Source organism: Pantherophis guttatus, chromosome 3 (assembly GCF_059756535.1).
Source record: "Pantherophis guttatus breed Tessera chromosome 3, ASM5975653v1, whole genome shotgun sequence".
Taxonomy (NCBI): Eukaryota; Metazoa; Chordata; class Lepidosauria; order Squamata; family Colubridae; genus Pantherophis; species Pantherophis guttatus.
The window spans coordinates 79,467,562-79,484,470 of record NC_142065.1 but is presented as its reverse complement, the minus strand read 5'-3'; the positions used below and the strand labels follow the sequence as shown (position 1 = coordinate 79,484,470).

General features: G+C 36.3%; 1 protein-coding gene across 1 annotated transcript in view; it reads left to right on the top strand.

Annotated features, from left to right (window-relative positions):
* COL24A1 (collagen type XXIV alpha 1 chain) overlaps nucleotides 1-16,909 on the top strand; it is a 144,447-nt gene that overhangs the window by 84,040 nt on the left and 43,498 nt on the right. Inside the window, exons 25-35 of the mRNA XM_034437135.2 lie at nucleotides 183-236; nucleotides 1,549-1,602; nucleotides 2,476-2,529; nucleotides 3,369-3,422; nucleotides 5,651-5,704; nucleotides 6,116-6,160; nucleotides 6,259-6,303; nucleotides 10,257-10,310; nucleotides 12,924-12,977; nucleotides 13,221-13,274; nucleotides 16,182-16,235. Of these exons, the coding sequence (XP_034293026.2) occupies nucleotides 183-236; nucleotides 1,549-1,602; nucleotides 2,476-2,529; nucleotides 3,369-3,422; nucleotides 5,651-5,704; nucleotides 6,116-6,160; nucleotides 6,259-6,303; nucleotides 10,257-10,310; nucleotides 12,924-12,977; nucleotides 13,221-13,274; nucleotides 16,182-16,235 (576 nt within the window). The remainder of the gene's footprint in view (nucleotides 1-182; nucleotides 237-1,548; nucleotides 1,603-2,475; nucleotides 2,530-3,368; nucleotides 3,423-5,650; nucleotides 5,705-6,115; nucleotides 6,161-6,258; nucleotides 6,304-10,256; nucleotides 10,311-12,923; nucleotides 12,978-13,220; nucleotides 13,275-16,181; nucleotides 16,236-16,909) is intronic.

Genomic DNA, 16,909 nt, shown 5'->3' with positions numbered 1-16,909 from the left:
AGGTCTCTAAAATGAGGACCCAAATTGTTGGTATATGCAAATAATGCTTACATTATAAACTGCCCAGAGAATGCTATAAATCACTATATGTGGTATATAAGTCTAAATGCTATTGCTATAAACATTGACTATAAATGACAGGTTACTGTATTATTTCCCTTTCTATTTCTTCTGCTCTTTAGGGACCTATTGGCTCACCTGGTGAAATTGGACTATCTGGGGGACCTGGTGAGAAGGTATACTATAAGATGCCAGCTGATAATTAATGTTACAAGAGCAGCACAAGTAATATGTACTATACTGTACATTACAATTAGTGTTCTAAATTTTGTTCAATATGAGATAAGATTATTTCTATTCATGATAGAAGTCTGTGATTATATTTTGTAGTTTTTTACATTATTGTACAAGTAACTGATGGGTTCTGTAGCTAGAAAATGTTTGCACTACTTGATATTTAAACATAACAGCATGCTTATTCTCTAAATCTGTGTTGGAATTTAATCATGCAAAAGAGTAAAAGTTTGTTGCTTGCAAAAACGTTACTTAATAATAAAACTGCAGCAGGTTTTTTTAAAAAATGGAATGAATATGTTCCAAGCAGACGATTGATAGAATCTGTCAGCAAATAATACAATTGGGTTGAAAGTCACACAGTCTGTTTGGATCCATGTTTTTATGACAGCCAATGGTATGGTTTTCATGGGAAGAGAGCATCCATTCTGTCCTTCATGGGTTAATTAAAACCTGTTTTGAATCACATACATTCATCCCAGAATAGGGGAAAAAACTCTAGCGATAAATCCATTAATGGAAACAGGAAAAAGGTTCACATGTAGGCACAAAAGTAGCTACTTAGCTCCTACTGGTTTTGTTTTCCATTCCTGCAGAAGCTTAGAAATGAGCCTAGAACTCGGAGTTACCACTCACACCACTATACTAAATATTTATTTAGGTATAGAAGTGGTATTTTCATTATTAAAAATATTTCAAAACTGGATATGCAATTCTACTGTCACAAATCAAATAAACTACTATATGTATGAACAGGTATGTATGTATGTATGTATGTATCAGTGGTGGGTTCCTCCCAGTTCGGTCCGGTTCAGCCGAGCCGGTAGCAATGACGATATGACATCACCGAACAGGTTCTCCCCCCCCACCGTCCCGCCGTCCCACTCCCCCACGTTATTCTTACCTTTTATTTGGTCCCACCCCCAATCTATTGCTGCCTCCTGAGTCCCAGCTGATGACTAGAGGGAAAAAAACTGTTTAAACTCTTGCCACGGGGCTTCAAAGGGCCATCCTACAGCTGATCAGTGTTAAAAGCAAACAAATGAGTCAGGTCGTAAGTGCGAGGACTGGTCATAAGTGTGAGGACTTTCCAAAAATGACTCTGACCAGCTAGCCACGCCCACCTAGTCACATGACTTATAAGCCACACCCACAAAATAAGCCACGCCCACAGAACCGGTAGTAAAAAATTTAGAACCCACCCCTGGTATGTATGTATGTATGTATGTATGTATTTGTTTATTTACTTTTAAGGGAGACAGAGGTAATCCAGGTCCAGTGGGCACTCCTGGAGAAAAAGGTGTCATGGTAAGCAAATCCAGGGTTAAGTAAGAAAGTACTGCCTATTTTTTTTTATTTATCTTACATTAACAAAGCTTAAGTAGAAAGTATATACTTAAATAGTTACTGGAAAATTCCTGTCTTTACTAAGTATTCAAGATCTTTAAGGTAATCCTGTTTACATGTAGAGACATTTGTATGAAATAGTCTGTAAGAAAAATGAGTGGCTATGACATCAATGATTGTAGGTATTGGGCTTAATATTATTCATCTTTCTTAAAATATATTGAAAGTCTGCATTATTTTTCAACAGTAGTTTCTTGCTTATCATGTTAACCCTGCATTAACTATTTTTAAAAAATACTATCAGCAAAAATGTAGCATTGGTCACATCTATTACAATCTATTTTGAAGTTAGGACTTTGAAACTTCTGTTTGAGGAGGAAAGTATCTGAAAAAGATAGCTTGAAATAGTGAAGGGGATGTTATAAAAATAAAATATATTTTATTTTAGCAGAACTAGTATTGTTACTATTTGAATTGAGAGAGAGAAATCACTATTTTCCATAAAAATCATATATATATATATATGATACATACATACATACATACATACATACATACATACATACATACATATATATATATATATATATATATATATATATGATTGTATATATATATATATATATACAAATGCAAATTCATATAAGCCTCTAAGAAAATCAGCTTGCTGGGCTTCCCAGTAAAAGTTTTCTTCACTAATAAAGCACATAAGAATTCTGTACACAGCCCTGAAATTGTAAATAAGAAGAAAGCTTTTGAGGGCATTTATACTAGCTGAAATAAATTTAACTATATATCCATGCATCAGCCATATTATATTTACTTCTATTTCAGGGATACCCAGGTCCACCAGGTGGCCCTGGTGATGTAGGGCCACAGGGACTACCTGTAAGTATAAAATATTATATTTTTGTGCATCTCCACATGAGTCACATCTCCATTAACTTTTAAGCTTAAGTCTTTTAATAGGCAGTATAACTTTAGAGAAAAATTATTCAGCCAAAAGTAGGGAATATTAAAGGCATGAGTCCAACCTTAGAAAGCTTTTATATCCAGTGAGTTCAAAATAAGATATTTAAACCAGGCTTAATTTCTCACTGAAATTGAGAAATTGATTTCAGTCTTTCCCTATAAGCTATAAAACTATTATGGGGGAATGTAGGACTTTTTGGAACATTATGTATAGCAGCAGGAAAGAAGGGTGAGTGAGCATGAATCACTTCTCCTGCCATAGTGAAATCTCCACTTAATTCCCAGTGCATCTAGTTCAGTGATTTTTTGTTTTTTGACAAAAGAGGTCAGATACTGTAACAAATAAGACTTGTACCTATGTGAGCATATGTGTCTGTTAATTAATCATTTTAAGGCCTATCTGTTAGAAAGTAATGCCATGACTGATATGTTATCTGTTTCAAGTTGCTAATATAATAATTTGTCTCTCATACAACTTTAATTTTCCATATCTGCAATTATGATGCAATTGATGGATTATTGGACTGGGACTAGGGGAGATTAATTTTAAAACTGCTGAATGGTTGAAGGGAAATTTTAGCCTACTTTAGAGAAAGCTTCAAAAAAGGGCAAGAAGGAAAAAAATGGGTGACTGTTTTCTGGTCTGGCCTTTGAGCTATTTCCTTTTGGGAGGAAAATTGGTAACAAAACATGACACATAAAAATAGGCTTCTTCTCTATGATAAATATGTATTTCATTCTTATTTATTATTTAGGGCCCTCCAGGAGCACGAGGACCTCCTGGACCACAGGGTTCTAAAGGTCAAAGGGTAAGTAGTATGTTTATGACCCCTAAAGTATACTTATTGTGTTTGTGTGTGTGTATGCGTATGTATGCGTGTGTGTATATGTGTGTGTATGTATAGATGGATGGATGGACGGACGGACGGACAGACAGACAGATAGACAGATGTGCAAAGAAAAGAAAGGGGAGAAAGGAAAAGGGGAAATAAACAATGTTTAAATACCATATTTTTCAGAGTATAAGACGCACCGGACTATAAGACACACCTTAATTTTTGGGGAGGAAAAGGGGGAAAAAATCTGCCTACCAGAATTTGGCTAGTGTCCTTAGCCTGGTCAGCTTCAGCACCTTAGTTCGGTTTTGAGGTTGGGGCTAGCTGAAGCTAAAAAACAGTTTCTAAGGCACAGTTGATTGTCGGAGGGAGCAGCAATTAGAAAAGCAGACAAAGCATGGAAGATTGCTTCGCTCATGTTGGGGCTGAAAAACAGCTTCAAAAGCACAGCTGATCGTCAGAGGAAGCTCCAGTGACTAAAGCAGGCGAAGTGCGGAAGGGGTAAGAGAAGGCAGCAGCTGTTCCGGGTAGCCATTTTGGGCACCGCACGTTGCATTTTCAGCCTCCAAACATGTCACATTTTTGGGCAGTGATCGACAACGATATGCTTTGGCGATCCCCGCAGACTTGAAGAGGTCTCAAACAGAGCATTTGGAGGCTGAAAACACGACGTGCGGAGCCCAAAAACACAAGCTATTGTCGGTGGCAATCTCTGCAGCCAGGAAGAGGATGCACGGAGGCCGAAGGGTGGGGGCTGGTGGGTGGGTAGGTTAACATTTGGAGTATAAGATGCACCCAAATTTTCCGCCTCTTTTAGGAGGGGAAAAAGTACGTCTTATGCTCCGAAAAATATGGTAAGTCACTTCTGATCTTCATTGCAAAAGTATAAACAAACTTATCATTTTTCGACTCCGTAAACAATTCATACACAGTTCACATCTTTCCATAATCTATCTCTTATCCATTCACAAATCCATAAATAATTAGCCTTCATATTTAGATGTTGGGGGAAAGACCATGGGTCACACAATGTTATAAATATATGTCTTATTTTAATCCTGATTAAATCAATCAACTTTGTATTCCTTTTTTATACTTCTAATAATCTAAATCCTTAATTCATTGAGATACTCCCATAAAGTTCTCCCTTCGATTTTTCTTTCTCCCATCAAGGTTTTTTTTAGGATTTTAACAACCCTCATTTTTAAATCCAGTAACATTTATTTCAATTTCTTTACATTCTTTAAGCTATTAGTTTGTCCTTTGTATTGGAACAAAGATTAACTCACAAGATGGTTTTTCATACTTGTTGCTTTGAATTTCTTTCAAATTTAAATACATTTCAAGATTTTTGAAATGTATTAGGATTAATGAATCTAGTTTTCTTAAAAGTGGCTGAGAGCTTAATGACTTTCTTCATCTTCTGGCACTGAGATCCATGGGAAACCACTGTACTATGGTCTTCTTGCAAGGAGTTGCTGTCCTGAGTACAATTGGGCAATCCCTCATCCTCTGCTTTATCTGGAGAGGTTCTGTTAGACTGGCCTTGTCATTGGGTCTGTCACTCCTGGCCACATTTCATTTCCTATCATGTGGAGACATCTAGTTTGCCATTTCCTTACTCAGAAGTGAGAATGATTTCACTTCCAAATTGATCATTTATGTATGACACATCCCTATTCCCTTACAGAGTTAAGGTAGCTTAAGGCTGTGAAAAATCAATCTCATTGGAGTGTACTTATTGGAAAAACAAAATATCTTGAGAAATAGTTTGAAGAATTAATTGTGAACTTCTAGAGGAGAATTGCACTCTAGCAATTTCTATCTTGGAGAGCAGATCTTAAGGTGATTATGTCCACAGGTCAAATAGAAAGTAATGGACAAGAAAAAAAGGAGAATAGTAAGGGTTGGCAAAAGTTGCAGAGAGACAGATTTCTCATATGTTTTTATTCAAAGGTGGTGACTGAGGATGTTTATTATCTCTTACAATTTTTTAAAATCCCCAATGGATTCTGTATGCATGTGTGGGAAAAAATGTAGTAAGTGATAGGAAAAAAATTACAAAATGTCCTCATGGATCCAATTAAATTCTGTGGATTACCATGGCAGATTTTGTGCCTGAATTTTGTCTTATGAATCCTTAGATGCATACACATTAACAGTTGCATCATTCCTGACTGTTTTTTGTTTTAATTCGCCAGGGACCACGAGGCCAAGATGGTCCTCTGGGAGAACAAGGGACAGAAGGTATTAAGGTAAACTTAACTTTCTTACCTTTGCCCCAGAAAATGACCCATGATGCTGTTAGATGCATGAAGTACAGTACCATATAACCTTTCTGTTATTGGGAACTTGACTTATGCCATTTCTTCCTTGGTGTCTTATAGTGTCTTCATTGCATCATCCAGACTAAGATAAAGGCTGATCTCACTGTAATTTTGACCAAGTGATAGTTTATTTTTAGTGAGTTGCTTTGACATTTTTTCTAAGAAGTGGTATAAAAAGCAATAAAGAAATAAATAGTAACTGCATTTGTGCCTGTGGTTGATGACAGATTTTCCAATAATTCGCACTGAAAAGAATGTTAGTAATTTGGAATTTAGAAGAAAAATTGTCATTTTTGAATAGAGTGTACATTAAAATAACCTATTGCTTCTTTTTCCCAGGGAGAAGTTGGTGACGCTGGGAAAAAAGGCATTCCTGGTCTCATTGTATGTGGCATTTTTTTAGCATTTATATTTAAGGCATCAATTCTCACAATATTTTTGAAATAGAATCGACACATTTCCTTCTTTGTGTCTTTTCACAGGGAAAAGCTGGAATCCCTGGAGAAAGAGGCAATCCAGGAGCACCAGTAAGTTCTTCATGCTTTGGTGGAAGATTTATTTTTTTATAATTCCATTCTGCTTCTAACATAATACATTGAGTTTATAGTAGTTGAGGTCGCCTAATATGAGCTGCGATTTAAAGTACCCTGTGAATACAGTAAGTCTTGTTTAATGACTGCCTTATTTAGAAACATTTGCAGTTGTGATGGTGATGAAAAAGTAACTTTGCAACCAACCCTCACATTTACAACTTTTGCAGGTCTATAAAGCAAATAAAAGCTGAAGTAAGATTATGAGCACAGTCACAGTTTCATTTTAAAGCAACCACTTAGTTTAATGACCAAGTTGCCAGTCTCAATTGTGGTCACTAAATGAAGAGGACCTCTATTAGAAGCTAGTCTAGTTTTCACTCAATAACCATAGGGTTGTTTGGGGCTAAAACTAACTTCCCTGGCCAAGTGGACCATATGAACACAACCATTATGTTATACTTTTATATTGCTAATGTAAGTAAATTAAAATTTTGATATTTCTAATAAAATTTCTAATAAAATTCCAAAAATGTAGGAATTCTGTCCTGTCAAGTATTACAGGTTGTTTTGTTTTTTTTTTGCTGCAGCAATTCATATTTATTCTTTAATTTAAAATGAATGGAAAACGGGAGAAGAATCATAAGACTTGTTCCTTCCCCATAGCCCAAGTCCAATCAGAATCACTTTCCTGATCTTTGAAAATAACAGCTTCAAGGTATTACAGGGGAGGTGCTTAAAGTATCTACATACAGTATAGCACCCAAATCAAAATTTAGTTTTGATATAATAATTGCAGTGTCTTTTCTTCCATTGTTGGGTGATTAGTCAAGTTTGTCAAAGACTGGGAAACAGTGCAGCCCAAACTCACATTTCCTACCTAAATTTTAAAATCTATAATGAAAGACATTGCTAATGATGGCAGATATTACTGTTCTCAATAATATATGAAGGCATTTATGTAATATAATTTATCAGATCGCTGTCATGCCTGTACATAGAGGGTATGTTATCCAGAATAGTTCTTAAATGCAAGGACAATAATGCACTAGCTCAGGTGACATTAATATCTACATTAGAGAACAGAGACCTTGTTGAACTGCTTCCTTTGGTGGAAGAGATGATAAATTTCCTGTAGTACAACAACTTTTTATTTCATATTCTTTTGTAGGAAATAAAACATGTAAAGACAATCAGTCAATAATAATGTACCATATTTTTCAGAGTATAAGACACACTGGAGTATAAGACTCACCTTAGTTTTTGGGGAGGAAAATAGAGGGGGAAATTCTGCCTACCAGGTATTCATCTGGTTAGCGTCCGTAGTCTGGTCAGCTTCAGCACATTAGTTTGCTGGTTTTGAATATGCGCGCATGCTTTTAAACCCCTGGTTGGGGATAAAAAACAGCTTCTAAAGCATAGGTGATTGTCGGAGAGAGCAGCAATGAGAAAAGCAGGCAAAGCGCAGAAGATTGTTTCACTCGCTAGCGCCTCGTTAGGGATGAAAAACAGCTAAAGCACAGTTGATTGTTGGAGGGAGCAGCAATGAGAAAAGCAGGCAAAGCGCGGAAGATCGCTTCACTCACTAGTGCCTCGTTAGGGCTGAAAAAAAGCTTCAAAAAAGCTACATTTAAAATATAAGATGCACCCAAATTTTCAGCCTCTTTTAGGGGGGGAAAAGTATATCTTATAGTCTGAAAAATATGGTAGATTAAATGATTAAACTGAATTTTTCAGTGTTATACAACAGGCATACTTTCATAAGCAAGCCAAGTTATACCTATTAAAAAGAGATATACCATATCTCTAAATGATACTAAAGTAAACATTAAATACACTTCAATATTTGATACATGTCCTGAACATACAACTGAAACTGATCTGTGCTGTCCTGTTATTTGTACAGCAACTGGAAAAGACCAAATATTTTTTCCCTTTTTTTCCCTTTACCAGAGATAAAGTAGCAATAGTGGGTTGTGCATACTTTTTGAAAGATGTCCTTCAGAACATATAGTAAGGTGTAAGAGCATGTGGGACAGTGATGGGTTGCTACCGGTTCTCCCCGGTTCTTGTGAACCGGTAGTGGAAATTTTGAGTAGTTCGGAGAACTGGTAAATACCACCTCTGCCTGGCCCCGCCCCCAATCTATTCGCTGCCTCCCGAGTCCCAGCTGATCGGCTAGAAGGAGAAAAACTGTTTAAACTCTTGCCGCAGCGCTTCAAAGGCCCACCCTACAACTGATCAGCAGTAAAAGGCAGTGTGGTGGTAGACCAGTGCACTCCAAAAACAAATGGGTAGACCGGTGTGCTCCAAAAACAAATGGGTAGACCGGTACAGTTCTGCAAACAGTTAAAAGTCTGCTATTTACCTCTGCTAAATCCTAAAGAATTGTCACATGACCACCAAGCCATGCCCACAAAATAAGCCACGCCCACAGAACCGGTACTAAAAAAATTTAGAACCCACCCCTGATGTGGGAGCAGATAGAATCAGGGCTCTGAAGCAGCGACAAGGACTTGGAAAAAGATATAGCTTTGTTATCTATTCTTTTGTACAGACTTATGCATATTCTAGAGGAACTCTTGAAAGTTTTAGTGAATTGCGTATATACTACCATCCTACAGTCTAAACTATGGCAGTAGGGAGGGATATTTTTAGTTTTATTTCCATAGAATTTTGTGCAAAATTTATTTCAATCTATACTACAAACAAGGCAGCATTTGTAAGCCAAGAACAAAGTATTATATACATTTCAAAGCAAATCCCTCCTTATATTCAGATTTAAAATGCAGTTTATATAGAGTCAGTTTGGCGTAGTAGTTAAGACATCAGGCTAGAAATCAGGTGACCATGAGTTCTAGTCCTGCTTTAGATAGGGAGCTGGCTCGGTGAACTTGAATCAATCACTCTCTCTCACCCCTAGGAAGAAAGCATTAAATGAGTTCTGAAAACCTTGCCAAGAAAACCTAAATTTTCAAAAATTAGACAAAAATGTTAAAAACATACTGAAGTAAAACAGAAAAAGCAAGTCTGTCATAAAAATATCAAGTGCTCGCCAGAATAAATTGACAGCATTGAAAAAATAAATGTGTTCTGATTTATTTGAAATACCTGAATGAATGAAAAGATCTTTGTCTAGTGTCAAAATGGCGTTAAGCAGATATCAGCAGATATCCCTGGGTAAAGCATTGCAGAGTTAGAACACTGCTACTGGGAATGCTTTATATGTAATTAGATAGTTTCCTACCATAATTAAAAACACACTCATTTCCTCTACAATGTAGCTAGCCATGCTTCTGGAGGATAATATTGTACCTCTTAAACAATAGGACATCTTACATGAGTCAGTTTTGAAGGACACTAAAATAATACTTTGGATGTCTGCCACATACAAGAAATGGGATACATAGAATATTTTTTCAAAGCACATCTTAATGTTGCTAAACTTTAAACAGAAGGTAAGTTCCTTTTTTGTTGTCAGTGGTATATTTTCTGATTTTTTTACATGAAAAGGCAGCTTCAAAAAGATTGACCATCCTTTTGTTTCCCGTCCCTAAATGATCCTACAGGAAGGGCATCCAGACTGTAGCAGTTATTTGTCATTTTTCATATATATTTATAGTATGTCTTCATATAACTACAACAAAGTAAGTGGCATTGAATCCACTGTAGTTTATTTCACAGATAAATAGAAGATTTTATCTTTAGTTTGTATATCTTAACTTTTCAAAGACGATTTAGGATACCGCTCACCAAAACAAAGAATTTACTAATTCATAAATCAGCCGGTCAGTGATCAGCCACAAGTCCTTATATGGTAGAAACAAAATTATTGGATTAGAAAAACCTTAAGTGTCATTGAAGATGTTTTATGAAATGAATTGTGGTCAATTTATGCAGTTTTGATGTAAAATTTAAGTAGCTTTTTGGTTTTGGTTTTGTATTTTCAGGGTTTGCCTGGCCTTCCTGGAAGTACAGGAGATAGAGGTCCTTCGGGTGAACCAGTAAGTTGATTTAATTTAATTTAATTTGAAATATGAAATATAATTTCTTGGAAAACGTGTATCTTGTTATGCGGTAATTAAAGGTATATTAAAGAAGCAGCTTTATTTTTAGATGAAACTATGTGACTCTTAGTAAGTCTTACTGTTCTACAGAATAAATTAATTTTTTCTTCATTTCTTTAAGATGGAAGATTGTCCTCTTAAACTTGTCCATGAAAGCCTGAAAATCATGGTTATCTTGAGAGGGGATGCCTTGTATTCACTTTTTAAAAAATCCCTTTTCTGGCTTTTTCTGTTCAGCTTTTATCTCATCATTTCAGATATTGCTTATAGAGAACCTATATGAGACATTTTTTATTTCCAAAAGATTACTCAACTGTAGTAGATTTATATAAAGTATAAATAATAAAACACATATCTTCTGTGCTGCAATTTTACCAGTTCAGAAACATGCACCATCCAAGATCAGTTAAGGGTTTAATCTAGAGTGTCTCAGGTTTCTATAGTTAGCTGGCGTGATTATATATTTAATTTAGTCTCAGATTGTTTGTGTAACTTCCTTATTAGATCTTAAAGGTTGAATATAAATACATTGTTTTTCTGAGTACACAACCTACCTGCCAGTTAATATAAATACATTTGTCCATGAATTTCAGTTGATTTTTTAAATCAGTATTTTTTCCAAACAAGACAATTTTAAAGTGTATGGACTTTAACTCCCAAAATCCCCCAGCCAGCATGGGGAATTCTGGGAATTATGTAGTCCATACATCTTAATGTTGCCAAGTTTGAAAATCCCTGAGTGAAAATTTGCAGCCTTTATGACAAAATAAGCAGTTTTTGAAGTATCTAAATTTCCTAGGCTAAAAAAGAAGGCTATAAATTGTTGATGGCAGGTGGCAAGTATCGTCTGATAATTGTTCAAACTAATCTAAGAGAAATTAGGAGACTAGCAGAAATGTGCAGTTTGTCTCCATTGATTTCTGTTTAAAAATTCTGGTGTATTATTAATTTGTACCATTGGGAATAGTCAAGGATTGATCTTTGGCTCATTAGCCTCATAAGAATGCCTGTGGGTAATTATCACACATGACTTTTTTTGGCTGATAACATGAAAAAAAGTCCTATTTTTTTTTAAATGCTAGCATATTTCATTATATGTCAGTACTGTACTAAGAATAATTGGGCATCTGTATATTGTGTCTGATAATTCAAATGATTGTTTTGCTTGTGTGAGAATAATAAACACCTTAAATAAAAACCTTATTTTTAAAACTTACAAATATAAACCATTACCTAAATTCAGAATTCTGTGTCACATTCATTTATCCTACTGTGCATGTTTTTCTTTTCTCCATTCAAAATCAGAAAATCTGCTGTCAGAATTTAATTAATCCGTTAAAACAAAACCAAGATTCTTTCGTATGTATTTAACAAAAACTGGTTGAAATTACAGAGCATGAAGCAAAAAAAGTATGAAATTTGAAATAAAATCAACGTATTAAACTAAAGGTAATATCCTTTAAATCAAGGTCAGCTCTTGGTGACTACAGAGATATGTCCATGCCTGCAGTCACCAGTTTTTGGGATACTATGGAAGTGGCATGTTTTTGCTACCTTTGGGATTTGTTTTTAATCCAGACTATGTCCTAGTATACCCATATAATCCCCAATCCAAGAACAGGCCAAGCCTGAGTCTGCTTAGAGTTTGATCCCAGAGAAAGTCGGGTAGGTATTGCCATAGTTTATCTAGCAGAGTTCCTGGTTTTGCTGATATAAGTGGTATCAGAAACAGTGTTGTGGACTCCAAAGCTGGAAATTGGAATGTTGTGGACTCCACTGCCAGAAACCCCAAGTTTAATCCACATCAACTTTCATGCTGAGGCTACTCTATCAAATATGACTGAGATTTTTTTACAACGTCTATTCCTTCCGTGGGCTTTTGAAAACTTATTTCAGAGCCTTACCATGAGGCAGTTCTTATCCTTAATTATTTCTTGTACTGTAGTCCAGAAGTCCATAAATTCCCAAAGTTATATCCTTTCCATGAATGGTGTAAAGAATGAAGGAAGTTGGCAAGACAATTTGCAGATCATATAGAATTATGAAATCATCACTGAATGGATACCACACAATCTGCAAAGAATGGTCAAGCTTGTCTTTAAAAGACAGGAGGAAAACCTAAAAGTTAAACCCTAGATCATAGAGATATACAGACAGATTGAGTTATGTGAGAGTAGAGCTTCTACATGTATACAACTACATTCTTCTCTGTAATACTGCTGTGTCATGTCTCTAAACTTGTGCTGTGAGTATATTACTGAATATGGAAGGTAGGTGTTCAAATGTAACCTAGTAAGAAGCCTTGATAAATATCACATTGCCTGATGATGATTGGACGGTTGCAGCAAATCCTCTTTAAGAGTAGGAACCAGATTAAATTATTCTACTCTCAGAAGCTAATGGAACCTGGAAAAAGGAAATATCCAGCTGTGAGAAAAATGTTTTCAAAAAACTGGCCAGCTGATGTTATAGCTATCGGTATAAAAGTGATTTCTTTTTTCATAATAAGAATGTAAGGCTCACTTAATTTTTATTTTTTTTTGATACTAGGGACCGAGGGGAGAACAAGGTGATGCTGGACCTGTAGGTGAAGCTGGCTTTGAGGTGAGTCCTTTACCACACTAAATGATGTAGGCAGGCAAAACTGAAGATCCTGAAGTATAGAGGCCTTTAAAAATCGGATACTGCACTATAGTGGTATAAGATATTATATTACAAGTATCTCATTAATCACACCAATAACATCCTTTTTTTAAAAAACTCCTGTGAACTTCCTAGTAAGTTTCATTATGTTGGAAAGCATTTAGTGCTGTACAACAGATAACTTCATTTATGTTTTCAATACAGGGACCACCAGGCCCAGAGGGAGAGCCAGGACCACAAGGAGAACCAGGAACAAAGGTGATTGTTGGAGTAATTTTGTTGAGGTGCAGTTTGAATGGATGTTATTTCTCTACACATATCTCTGGAATATTTCCTGATGATACTTTTCAGATGCAGTCTCTAGACATGAAATATTTATTATTTCCACTAGAAGCATTCTGTCTGAAACTAGCTATGATGTTTCAGTTAAATTGGTCCAACATTAGGTGATGTTGTCATTTCTGCATCCGTTCATGTATAAATCATGACTAATATTATAAATTAGGTAAGCATATGTACCAGGGGTGAAATCTAAAAATTTTCACTACCGGTTCTGTGGGCATGGTTTAATTAGTGGGTGTGGCTTGGTGGTCAGGTGACTGGGTGGGTGTGGCTTGGTGGTCAGGTGGGTGTGGCCAAGTCAACATCACTTTGTTGCCCTTTTTTAACCTACAAAACACAACACAACACAACTGGCTCAGCCACAAGGTAAAAGCAGCTGTGCTAGACCCAAAATGGTCCCTGCAACAAGCAGGAACCTCACACAGCCACAAAAAGCCCAAAAAACCAACTTTCACACTTTACACACACACAACACAACACAACACAACACAACTGGCTCAGCCACAAGGTAAAAGCAGCTGTGCTAGACCCAAAATGGCCCCTGAAACAAGCAGGAACCTCACACAGCCACAAAAAGTCCAAAAAACCAACTTTCACACTTTACACACACAACATTCCACATACAGCTTTGTGAGATTTTGTGTGTTTGTGTAATTAGAGTGAAACACCACAGAAACACACAAAATCTCAGAAAGCTGCACAAATATTATTTTATTTTATTTTTATTTTTATATAAAAGTAGCTAAATTTAAAACTTCCTAAACTTTAAACGGCTAGGTCTAAAAAAAGAACTAAAAAAACCCCCAATTAACTATTTTTTTTAAAGCTCCCAAAGGGGAAAAAAACTTGCAGGCAGGCAGGCAGACAGATAGAGCTGCTCACCGATGAGCTTCATTGCAGGCAGGAAGATTCAGTTGCTTGCTGATGCAATGGATTACAGAAAGCGAAGTAAGGCAGGTGTGCGACCAGCAGCTAAAGCAAGCAAGCTGGAGGCTGTGGGGGGAAGGGATTTTTGCTACTGGTTCTCCGAACTGCCCGCCGCCATCACTACCTACTCGCCCGAGCTGGTCCAAACCGGGAGCATTTCACCCCTGATATGTACCAGTGGTGGGTTTCAAAATTTTTTACTACTGGTTCTGTGGGTGTGGCTTGGTTGGTGTTACATGGCTTGGTGGGAGTGGCAGGGGAAGGTTACTGCAAAATCCCCATTTCCTCTCAATCAGCTGGGACTTGGGAGGCAGAGAATAGATGGGGGCGGGACCAGTCAGAAGTTTTACTACTGGTTCTCTGAACCACTCAAAATTTCTGCTACCAGTTCTCCAGAACTGGTCAGAACCTGCTGAAAGCCACCTCTGATATGTACTAGTTAGAAGTTTGTCTGAAAAGAAAACAAAAAGGCTAATATCCTGTATTAATAGAATTGATATTGTCGGATACAAGCAATAAGAGCCACTCATGAATAGCTATTGTCAGTAACTTTATTGTCTACTACCTATGTTACAAGAATCTCATAGATTGTTTGCCGTCCCTGGGAACAACCAGATAAAGCTTCATGTATCTTGGGGAAGGAGAGCAGGGTTTCAAGCTTGTGCAACAACTCCAAGGTAGACCCCCCACTTAACCCCTCCTCCCAGCTTAGCTTGTAGTTTCCCAACAAAGAGAGAAGTGGGCATTGGATAGGGAGATGAAATGTCTATGCATAATAAGTAATAACAGAAATATTTATACTATAATTGCCAGCATCAGAATATACTTCGAATTGAATTAAATGTTAATTATAATAAAGCACGCATTAAGAAACAGTCATAATTTGTAAACCTCAAACAAGATTTTATCTATATGCATATAGGAGATCTATCATAAAAGTGACCTGTTGCTCATATAAAACAAAGAAAATAATTCAGGAGAAGTTAAGCCTTTAATATGAAAGCCGGTTACAACATTTTTAAATTCCTATCCATTGAATAAATAACTCAAAAGGTTTATAACGGGGATGGGGAAATGGAATCTAAAATAAGGTAGTAGTCATTCATGCATTGATGATTTAATATAGTTGAATAATGAAATGCCTGCAAGAAAATAACCAAGTTCAGAGAGCACCAAAGACCCATGATAGGAGTCACATTTAGATAGATACAGATATACAGGAAGCCTGGTGACACCAGAAAATATGGATTCAGAGAAGAAAAGTCCAAGTCTTTTCTAAAATACACTCATAGCTGACCACTACTCAAGCCCTCCCAGCTTCTCTTTCCAGTCAACAAACGGAACATGACTAGAGTCAGACTTTCTGGAATTAGGATAAGCACTCCAAGCTTCACAAGAATGGATGGGTGGATGGATGGATGGAAAGATGGATGGAGGAAGGAAGGAAGGAAGGAAGGAAGGAAGGAAGGAAGGAAGGAAGGAAGGAAGGAAGGAAGGAAGGATCCAAGTGTTGGTCTTCAAGAACTAGCAAATGTTCTTGTTTCTCTCGTTGCTTCATCTTTGTAAACCGAATTCAGTCATCAAGGAAAGCCACTATTCATTTCAATCCTTCTATGTTAATTATCCTGTGTCTGGCTTAGTTAAGAATGAGACATTTTTATCTTTCCATTATAATTGGCATTTGTATTTGCAGAAAAACTGCCTTTCTATTTGTGGTGAAAAATAATATAAAGACTAATTTATGCTTGAGTAATGAATTTGTTTTATAAAGAGCAAACTTTAGATATCTATTGTAGCATTACAATATTATGTATACACTAATACATTATTAGTGTTTTGCTCTGTTGATCAGAATAATATTCACTTGATGTGATATATTTCTGTTGCATGTAACAGGGAGATTCTGGACCAGCTGGCAATATTGGAGCACCAGGTGAACAAGGTGTAAGAGTAAGTACTCTTGCTGAAATAAAGTACACTACTTTATTGTCATGAAAACTAATCGACTCCATAATGCTAAACTGTTTTAGAAAGGTGAAAAGAATATTCTGCTTGCCAGTGAAGATACTGTCAAATGCATTTAAAAGTATGAGGTAGTGCTACAGAAATGTACCATTTATTTAGTGTCTGTTAAGCCCTTCTTTTAAAAGTTGATCTTCCAGTTTATCTTCCTGTACCTCCCTGTACACACATTCACTCCAATATCAGGAAGCTTAAATCTACATCTCCCTGCCATGCAGTGTTCATTCTGGTTGTTTGTTCAGTGCAGTTTGTTTTATATCACTTTCAGACAACTTCTTGTTTGTGACAGCTGCTGTATCCTCCAGTATTAAAACAGAACCACATTTAGATTGAGAATAAAGTTAATCATGAATCATTGCAAATGTATGGATTTCAGCATCCAGTATATTTGGAAGGGCCAGAGGGACCAAGGTTAAAGAAAAAGACAAATCTGTGACAATAACAATATCTAGTCCTATTCAGCAATTCCTTGTGCATTGGTCCTTTATCTGTTTTTAAGCACCACTAGTAAAACTGCTGTATCCTACTGATATGGATATGCTGTAATGAGTGTAAATTTGTGTTTTGTGTTTTAAATGTTGGAAAAAATTAATAAATATATT